At 37.8% G+C, this 10,827-nt stretch overlaps 1 protein-coding gene across 2 annotated transcripts in view; it reads left to right on the top strand.

Annotated features, from left to right (window-relative positions):
• Positions 1-1,251: 1,251 nt before the first annotated feature.
• Positions 1,252-10,827, top strand: part of Smpx (small muscle protein X-linked) — a 52,132-nt gene continuing 42,556 nt past the window's right edge. The window contains exons 1-2 of one of the 2 annotated variants that reach the window (XM_013148930.3): positions 1,252-1,477; positions 5,198-5,254. In XM_013148930.3, the coding sequence (XP_013004384.1) occupies positions 5,216-5,254 (39 nt within the window). In that variant the 5' untranslated portion in view covers positions 1,252-1,477; positions 5,198-5,215. The remainder of the gene's footprint in view (positions 1,478-5,197; positions 5,255-10,827) is intronic. The other variant, XM_003466400.5, reaches the window with a different exon arrangement.

The following is a 10,827-nucleotide window of genomic DNA, read 5'->3' as shown; positions in this document are numbered from 1 at the left end:
CTGGCTCCTAACGCAGTCATTGGAGCCAAAGAACTTTGGTGAAATGTGGGGTCTGACCATGGGGCAAAGGGTCAAAAATGGCTCATTGCTGTTGGCCCACGGTGTGATACTGCCATTTGTCTGAACACATATATGTGGCTAATTGTCCTATATTCTATAGTCTCATTATATTCTCTTCTCCAGTGTATAAATAACTCACTTTTAGTGCTATATGATCTTATACCATGGAATAAACTCCCTCAAAATATTTTTTTTTAATTTTGAGAGGCTTCAAAACAAGCCAACTACTTCTGTTTGAAATGCCCTCAACTTCAGGGAATACAAACCTGACTTTAGAGACTCATAGAAATGGAAGCGTCTTTCCCTCACATTACAAGAAGATTGCTGGGTGATGGTTACGGGTCAGAGTTCAGCAGATCAACAATTCTATCAGGGATTTGGATGCGGGGCTCATTTTTGTTCAGTGGGTAGTTTTTATATCTGTGCACTTTTTTGAATATTTCCACTAAAGGGATATTTTATGTAAAGATGAGAGGGAGATGGGAGAAGTTGAAAAGTTAAAAATTAGTATGTGTTTTAGGATTTGGTGTGTTCTGTTTTTTAAAAAATGTTTTGCCTGGTATCTGGTCCTAGCTTTTGTCATAGTTAAAGTAGATATTTTTCCTTCTGTTGTGTTCCATCCTGTCCCATCCTGTCCTCTCTTTCTTTCAGGAGTTGAAAGGAATGCTACCAGTAGAGCAGAGTGAACAAGGACCTTCGCTGGGCAATCACACCTGCTGGCCCATCTTCAACCATTTTGATCTACAAAAAAAAAAAAAAAAAAGACAGTGCTGTATAGTTCCATGAAAAGGTATAATGATCATCATTTGGCATTTGGTGACTATTTATTTAGAACTGAGTCAAGCAGTTCTCAACCGACCAAGCTAGGATTGTTGGACATCAGTATCCCTGCTGACTTCTCCCAGTTTTTACTGAACACTTTTTATCTTGTGGCCTCCAGGTAATGAAGCTAAAGATAGATTGTTTTCCTACTTTCTAAAGTTTATTATACCCCATCAGAATATGTGAGGAAATGTAGCCAGTCTCTTCCGGAAGATTAGGAGGACAGTAAGATACTGTAGCCACCTCCTGGCTGATACTTGAGCCCTGCTTTCCCCACGGTCAAGCCTTTCAGAGGCAGCCAGCATATGGCTTGTATCAAACTCTATATTTAGGAAGAACAACTGTGAGCTATGACAGGAATTCTCTTTAACACTTACCCTTAAACTGAGTTTTCCTTCAGCCCCAAGCCAGGAGCAGCTTTCAGTACCGGGAGAGATACAGAGCACTTGAGCTATTTCAGCCACATGAAAAGCATCAGAATTGAGATCACAGCTCAGAGGACACCCGGCGTCCCTTCCACCCTCCAAGGAGCTTTGTATTCTTGCACCTGGCTACCTGGGACTTTCCTCAGGCAGTAAACAAATACAGAAAGCAGGTAAGCAGAAAGAGCCAGCTCTGGCAACTGGGCTTTCTAAAGGAAATTTCCTTGATGTTTAACTTAAGTGACTACTTATAACTTTGTAGGCTTGTGACCAGTGGCTGCAGCTTCTTTGTTGATTCCTTGTCCCCTTGTGATATTGCTACTTCTGTCTTATAAATTGTATGCCTGAGAGAGTTACTGAAGAAATACTGAGCTAATGGTAGCATTCATTGATGGTGATCTTAATAAAATATTCACAGTCCAGATATGATAACTGTGACCTTGAAGCTGTGGTGACCAGCATTATAGTCTGTCAGCTAAAGACCGATTTGGGCTCTGAGTTTGGAAGTAATCAGATTGGGGGCAGAGAAAAGCTATAATGCTAGTCTTTTGGTTTACTGACATGCAAATTATTGCCAGCGTTGTTATATAACACAAGTTTAGGATGTTTTTCTTTCTCTGAATTCCAGGTTTGGGTTCACTGTGAAGTTCTATCAATACTTTGTGCATTGATAAAACCTTTTTTGGGGACAGTTTCGCACTGTAACAGTTTTCCTGTACCCAGATGGGTAGAGGGCAGCACTCCTTGTCCCTGTCCTAATGTGGACAACAAAGTCTGAGGCATGGGACCACAAAGGGACTATCTTCTGTCCCAGCATATTTAAGGAAGAGTAAATAAAGTTAGTTCAGACAGCTGACCATCTTTCTACACCCTTCTCAGAAATTATTTTTAGCTGCAGGACAGAAGATAATTCCCTTTGAGATGGAGCTTTATCCATTTACTTGACCTTTAAAAAGAACAAACAAAGCTTTTATTTCCAAATATTGATTTATTTGCCTCTGAATCCTTGCTTATTAAATTAGTGACATTAATGTTGACAAAGTTTTAGTAAGTCAAAGAGTTTTATTTAGAAGTTAGATATTAGATGCTGCCCACTCAAAACGAAATGGGGGTATATTGTAAATGACTCAGCAGACAGACCATTAAAAGTCCCCACAGACTAGCAGAACTGCCAAGAAAACTCAACTGTGCAGATCTGGCAAGCATCTCCATTATACTATAGGTTTTGTAAAAGTCAATACATGCCTTGTCAAACTTTCGATGTTTTCAAATTTTAGCCAGAGCCAGGAGACAGAGTAATCAAGTGCTGTAAAGAGTACATCTTGGATGAAACACAGTGGCCTCAGTGGGAGGGGAGTGTGTATCTAAGGCATAGATTTCTTTTTCTGGTCCCTAGAAGAAGTACGCAGATAAAAAGGGTAGGCACCTCCCACACTCTACCTCCATGATGGAGGTGAATGCAGGGCTAAGGAAACAACCAGGGAACACTGTCTATTTTTATTCATCAGTGTGCTTTGCCCTGATTTCTCCACAAATAATGGGGACAGCAAGAACTGCTGCTGGACTGATTTACAGAAATGTTCTCTAGCCTGTTTGTGAGGAATGAGAGCTAGGAGCTAACCAACTTTCTCTAGATGTTTGCATTAAAGATTGATATGGACGTTAATAAATTCATATGCAAATGAGATTTACATATGAATGTAATTCTGCACAGGAGATAAGACCCATCCATCACTTAGGTTCAGAGTTTTCCAAAAAAATCCCACGGCAATCCAGAAGTTAGTTCATCATCAGTGAAAAAACAAAATCGGCTTATTTTTTAAATCAAAGCAATATAAGTAACCCAATAATTGATTGCTTACTTTTTTAAACCATTCATTCATTTATTGCAATAACATAAAGAAATTTCCTAATTCCCATACTTTAAGTTCAGTAACTTTTTTAAAGTTTCTAACTAATTAAACCTTAGTTGTCCATACAGGGAACAGTTTATACTGAGATATTTAAAGTCCTGTGAGAATTTTTGCTTTACATGACTTCATTAGCTTTTGAGGAATAGAAACATTACAAATTATGACACTAAGATATTCATTTTGGAATTGGGCTGTGTGCCCTAGATACAAAAATTAAAAATCTTTCATTTCTCTTTGACACAGCAGGAGATACAGCTATCTATCTGATAAATTTCATAGAGCACAATGTGTCCTTGAATGCTCGATTTATTATTGCTATTTAATTTTTTAACCATATTAAAATAATTCTATCCAGAGCCTTATATGTGGAGGCTACATCTTTGTATTACCAAAATAGTAAACTGAAACTTTAAAAAAAATTGTTGCTTTCCTGTATATAGCTCTTCAAACTCTATACTTGAATTCACTAAGTACAGAGGAGTTTTTGGTTTTGATTTGTTTCAGTGCCGGGATTAAACCCAGTATCTCATGCATGCTAGGCAAGCTCTCTATTACTGGGCTATATCCTGAGTCTTGGAAGTTTTAAAAGACACGAATTGTTTAAATTCATATAATAGAGCTTAGGATTTAAAGATCTAAAAGGAAAACAAAACTAAGTTTTTCATAGAATTCATAGATCTTTTGTCGCTATAGGTGTTAAGGGGCATTGCTACATCAGTTCTCCTCTATACTTAAGGCTACAGATCAGCAGAAGACTCAAGCTTTTAGCTGAGGGCTAATAACGGCAACAAAACATTAATTATCTGCCTCACAGTTTATAGTTCACAAGGCCTTTTCAGCAGCACTGCATTATTTTAATTATTATTGCAACCTATGAAACAGGTTGAAATAATCTAAGGAAGACGAATTGGGCTTAGAAATGTTGAGTAACACTGCCCAGGTGACCTAGGACTTGTGACAGTTGCCGACACTCCTCTCTGTGTTCAATTACTCATGTATTAATGTATACACTTATCAGCCATGAAAAAGAACTCAGTCAACCTACTTTATAGTTTGGGTTTAGAACACAATGTGTTTTTTTCAATTCAATGAATATTTAACTTTTAATTTGGTCCTGTCAATGTTTAATACACACAAAGCTATACAAACAGGCCAGAGCTGATATATTATTCCGTGTTCTGTTAGCTGCATTAAAACATAATCTATGTCCCCAAAAGTTTTCATTCACAGTATCTTAATCAGGCCTTGTGTGTTAAAAGAAAACAAAAAAGTCTTTTAAGAGGAAAGCACCTGTACATCTTGGGGATCTGCGTGCTCGCAGAAGTCCCCGTGCCTTCTGGCACTGTTCTGTTGAAAAAAGAGGGACAGGCAAGCCATGTTCTGCTGTCTGTGTTTTATATCTTGGCTCTGTATGAGGCACCCTGCAGAGGGTCTGGATGGGACACACAGAGCTGGGAGAAGAGACTCGAGTGAAGAGCGTTGCAGTAGTAGGGACACAATACAGGCTAGTTCTTTTTGGTTTGCTCAACAAAGAGCAGGCACTTCCAGTGAACTGACTAAGCACTCTGACAGCAACGATTTCAGATCAAAAGTTCAGTTGCAAGTAGAGAGGCTCTGAAGCCTGAACAAAAGTGTTTTATTCCCACCACCTCTTTGTTTTGCTGCTCTTGGCAAAGGAGTAAGAGGGCAGGGAAGGAGGTGATAGGGCCTTTCAAGTTTCTGATCGCCTATCATTAGCATCAGGGGTGAGGCATCTCAGCATTTCTCCTCCTGAATGATTTATCGGGGTGCTCTAGTGTTTCTCTATCCCCAAGGCATTTGGAAGGAGAGTCTCTAAGTAACTTTGGAAACTGAGACTGAAAGAATATATGGCCAGAGAAAGGGGTGACTGCCCAGTTGAATCATGAGTTAAATTCTAATTTATCAAGACTGAGAATCTGAATTCTGCCGCCTCTATAGTTTCTTACTTCTATTTTTTAGGGTTAAGACTGCGTGAATATGTCAAAACAGCCAGTTTCCAATGTCAGAGCCATCCAGGTAAGTAAACGTATTTGTGTTTTAGTGTCAGCTCTGTGACTTCTGACCTGATTGCTCACCCCTAACTGATGTTTAAACTCAAGAAGAAAAGAAAGTTTCTTTTTATAAGACTTGTGAAGTACCAGTTAGGCACAATGGAGAAAAGAGAAGTTATGTTTATATAAATGTTCTAAATTTTATGAATGAGAATTGTCTTTCACAAAAATATAGTGTGTTCACAATAACCTATTATGTATTTTATGAAGACCTAGAAAGGAGGAGCTCAAAGACTTCAAACATAAAGCAATGATAAGGAAAGAGAAATGCCAATTACTTTCAATCAGTTCACATTGCATTCTTGTATTAAAATACTGTACTGTTAACATATACTATACACCATAAATATTTGCAATTATCATATGTTAATTTAAAAATGTAATTTTTTTTTTTTTGGTCTTTTTCCTTTTTATCGGTACCGGGGATTGAACTCACGACTGCCTGCTTGCAAGGCAGGCGCTTATGCCGCTGAGCTAAATCCCCAGCCCCAAAATGTAATATTTTTGATATATGAGTTTTTATGTACTCATTGATGAAAGACAAAATATCAAAATTTCATTTTTATACCCAATTGATATATGGATAGATGAATAGGTAGCAAGGTTGATTCATTTGTTTCAAATTCTTCTTTGGGGACAGGGAGGTAGCTCAATGTTAGAATACTTGTTGGTATCGTAAGGCCTTGGATTCAATCCCCAGGACTAATAAAATAAAATAAAATAAAATAAAATGAATCTTTCTTTAAATAATACCTTTTTGTAGTCAAGTGTTTTTCCCACATCTTGACTATTTATCTTTTAAAGTCCATATGTTATTAATTCTTCTAATGCCACCCAAGCAAAGAAATTCTTTGGTTTGTTTAAATTGACTTAAGTGTCATCTACAAAACAGGAAGAGGGAAGCAGGCAGTTTGAAACAAAAATATGATTATGAGAATAACTTTCAGTATTTGTTTTTACTCCATACTTAATTTGATATTTTATTAAGGGCTCTGTATTTGACTCGCAAATGACTCTCACCCTGAGACTCTGGGCACAATGCTTTATTGTATGATTTCATCTTTCCTTTCCTTCAATGCAGAGCCCATTTGTGTTTTGCCAAAGGAATTTTTTTCTTCCTGAACTTTTTCTGAATATTTCAAGACATGAAGCAGTCCCTGAATAATTTAGCTCTGATGCACCTTCCACGGTGCATAAACACAATCACAAATGGTTGACCAAGCTTTGAAGGGAGGTGGAGTGCAGTGGCTGGACTGTGAACACATCATTACAGGTTTTAGAAACCCTAGCACACACTGGTGGTAGAGTTGGGTGGAGGGACAGATCTTTACTTGTCATGACTTATGCATATCCTTAAATTGATGAGGGTTCTTAAGTGGCAGGATGCATAACAACCTCTGGAAACCTTTCGCTAAACAAGCCACCAAGGAGGGACCTATGCATTTGGCAAGGATTCCATTCCACATTGTGACAATTAGTCTGGTGGTGACTACCTCATGAGTCTCTGACATATCCTGCCAGTGACAGTGGTAATTATTTTGTCTCCCAGACATGTGAAGTCTTTGAGCCTTTGAATCTTCTCTTTTACCCAGTGAATAAACAGTAGCTTGGATTCTGGAATCATATTGCCATCTTGTGTTGGTGAGGATCATGGGAAAATCGCTTTTCCTTTCCATGCTTCCATTTCTGCATATGTGAAATGCAGATCATCATCTAGGTCTACATGTATAAGATGCGGAAAGCAGCAGAGAAAGTCCTCATTAAAGATAAAAAATAATTAGGATCATTCAGGAATGATTTATGCCAGAGTTATGCAAAATATTACCATTTTATCATTGCATGTAAGTCTCCTGAAATGCTAAACATGAGATTTCCTTTTTCATCTCGCAGCACACAAACACATGGTCTTCTTTTGCTTCTTTTCCTTTAAAAAATGAAAGCATGTTGATTTTTCTTCCTTAATGCACTTAGGGCTCACTGAAATCTACACTGAAAATTCATCGGGATTTCGTGTACTCATTTTGACCTTGATGTATTTTTACATCTGTAATATTTAAAAAGCTGCTATTGATTATTCTCCATAGCTTTCATTATGCTGCATTGTAAAAATATCCATCCACTTTCCTAGCAAGGGCATTACAGTGGTTCCTTGTGGATGTGGCTTTGCCTCTTCTGTTGTATTTTATGCCACACAAAAAAACCAGTTTACTGTACCTTCAAATGAAATATTATTTCTTGTGGTTAAATAGGACCAGCACTAGCTGATATTTTCCTATCATCATTGCATTAACCTTCAAGTGGGGCACATTAGATAAAATATGAAAAATGGTGCACTATACAAAATGGCTTATAGGAAGACCATTATCTAGATAATGGTCCTCTCTGGCACAAATAGAAAACTCAGATTAATGAGGGAGTACCTAATTGTGTAAATATCATTTAAAGTTCTTAAGTGCTTTGTCCAAAACACTCTAGTTGCATCATTTTATTAGAACCTTGTTATCTAATTCAGTTCAGCTGTCATTTCCTGGGTGTATAATATGTACCAGGTACTGCCCTAAGTATGTGGAGCACACAAAGATGAGTTAATGTGTGAGTCCAGTGTTCGAGAAGCTCATGGTCCCCACAATGTGTTAGCTTCCTGACTTGGGGCAAGTTGTTTGTTCTCTTTGTGCCTCAGGTTTTAATTCTGTCAAGAACAGGATTAATAACAGTACCTTATTTCTGTGAGGGTAAAGTGAATTTAATACATGTAAATGATTAGGCCAGTGTGGATCGTAGCAATTGCTTAATAATGGCAGTTATCATCAGTTATCATCATCATAACCACCATTGTCATCTATTTCAACAGTGCTCAAAATGTGTCCCTTGGTGTACCAGTTTTGCAGAATGCTGTTAACTAGATTAAAAGTTTCCATAACTAAGTTTTTGGGAAAATTTCTCAGTCAATAACTTGTTAATGGCATCGTAATTTTTACGAAGGTGGCAACATATGCAATATTTTCTAAACAATGAGTATCTTACAGGTAGTTAGTACAAACTTCTAGAAGCAATGACATGACTATTTGGCTTGCCTTGGATGTACTTAAACTACTTGCAACCATCATTTCTACAGACAGGCATTTTAAGTGTTGAGTCACTGAACCTGCATGTATTAGAAAACACAGTGTCAAACAGTTGCAAAACTTGTGACTTTAGTCTACCCTTAGTTTACCTTTCTGTAAAATAGGAACAGCATATTACTTTAGAAGATAGTTATAATGAGGATGCAAAGTAATGTGTGGAAAGTGTCTGGTTTCTAATGTACACATTCCTTAAGGGGTGACACATTTAGATGTCTAAGTAATGCATGAAATGTCCGTTCAAGTGGCTCTGTTTGCTCTTCATACCAGAATAGAGGCAGATCAAAATTACATGCACCCTTAGAAAAGTTGGACAATTGTCTTTCACATCCACCCTGAAGAAGATATGGCCTTTGAACTGCAAGCAGATTTAAAATCTACCCCCTTCCGCTATTGTATTAATTAGATCTCAACCAACCCACAAAAATATCCTGAAGGAATCAGTTTATTCTCCTTTGCCCTGGAGAGGGTCTTCTTCTCTTAAACAACTGATAAATTTCTGTCCCACATGTTGGAAAACCTTTTTGTATGAAAAAACAGGTAGTAGAGAGGCTCTGGGGACTTTGGGTCTATTCAAAGAGTCTTCTCAGCTCTGCCATTATACCATAAAGTAACAATAGGCCTATCTATATGAATGAATGTGCTCTGATCTAATCGGTTGGTCTCTGATCTGGACTTGGCCTGTGGATCTTTGTTTGCCAACTCAGTAATAGGCTCTCTAGGCTGCTTATTATACCCCATTGTTGATGAGTGGGGAACCTCAACCAAGGTAACATCAGCACAGTCCACATTAGTGCTGCTCCCTTCAGATGAAAGAATTTTATATGATGGGATTTTATGTGATGGGAATTCCAATCCTATCAGTGATCTGCTTGGTGACTTTCCCTAATGAGACCAAGTGACACCAGCCACTGGCAGCACCTGCCTGTTCTTCCTCTTTTTCCTGAATCTGTCTCCTTTGGGAACCATCACAGGCCTCCCCAGAGCCCCAGCTCACACAAAGCCAAACTTCTCTGGGTTGTTATTGGCCCTCTCTTTCTGCAACTGGTCAAAGTAAGCTATTATCTATTATTTGTCATCTCCTGTGAGATCTGAGAACTGCATGGCTGACTGGAAAAGAATCCTGTGTCCTAGTCTTAGCTCTGCTATGTGACTTCACCCACCTGATCCATGTGATCTACAAAGGGAGGGTGATGTGTTAAATTATCTCTAAGCCTCTGATCAACTTATAATAGCCTGTGAATTTCTTGAAAATAATGTCTAAGGTTTATTATAAGACAACAATAATAGTTGTAGTTACTCATGGTTTATTGTGGATTTAGTATAGTGCAAAAGTATTTCATGGATCATAAAGTCAGGTTTGGAGAAATAAAATAATCCATCTAGGATTACATGACTTGTCAGTAGCAAGGTCAGAACCTGAACTCTCAATTGTTTAGTCTGATCCCAAAGAGTGTGCTCAGAACTGCTCTGCAATGCTGTCTAGTGTTGTCTCTTACCATCTGTAACCTTGGCAGATGAGTGGCTAGGGACAATCTCAAAGGTAAATGAAAATGCCAAGGCTACTTGAGGCAAAAGTACCATTCTATGGATGCTGGGTTGATCCCTTTAAAGAATCCAACTGGCATTCAGAAACAGTGTCAGCATTTCAGTGAAGAAACTGATATCCTACTCCAATTAAAGTCATGTTAAAAGCCAGTTGTTTGGAGTGAAAAGTGCAATGAAAAGTGACTCAGTGACATAGTCTTGAAATACAAATGACCATGGACACTGAAATGCCTCTGACTTAACTGACTTAATCTGTTTGTGAAACTAAATCTAACTCCTTTATCATACATTCAAAGGAATGATTACATGAGCCCTGTATTGTTAGTGAGTACATGGCTTCTTACAATGGAAAGTTTTCCATTGCTACTCAATCCCTATGTGGAACAGAATATTTTGAGGCCCCATATTTTAATACTTCTTTCCCTCCCCACCATCATTGCTCTTCAATTCTTCATTGTCCAGGCCGTAAAAATCTCCATGAAATATAGAAATAGTCTCCTTTGAAGCCAATAATATATAGAGACAGGAATAAGGCACTTTATGGGTTTCTTATGAAGGATTTCCAATTTTAAAAGATTCCAAGTGTATGGCAGTTGTTGGTACAAAAGAACAATGTATCATTGTCCGTGGCTGTTGTGTTAATCCAATACATAGATTAAGCTAAAAATCATAATAATGATGTATACCTTCCTTCAATATTTTATATAAAGTTAAAACAAAACAATTACATTTTGTTTGCCAAGCAGAGGCAAGGCTGTGGCTTTGATCATCAGTCTACTGCTTATTTCTTGCATAAACCACTGTAATACATCGTTTATAATTTCTGAACAATTATCTAAACACTGATAACTTGAGAATAACAATCAGG

The sequence above is a fragment of the Cavia porcellus genome, unplaced genomic scaffold, assembly GCF_034190915.1.
Source record: "Cavia porcellus strain 051 isolate PalLab524CR breed Dunkin Hartley unplaced genomic scaffold, mCavPor4.1 scaffold_33, whole genome shotgun sequence".
Lineage (NCBI taxonomy): Eukaryota > Metazoa > Chordata > Mammalia > Rodentia > Caviidae > Cavia > Cavia porcellus.
The sequence above is the reverse complement of the archived record's forward strand: the minus strand, read 5'-3'. Positions and strand labels throughout refer to the sequence as shown.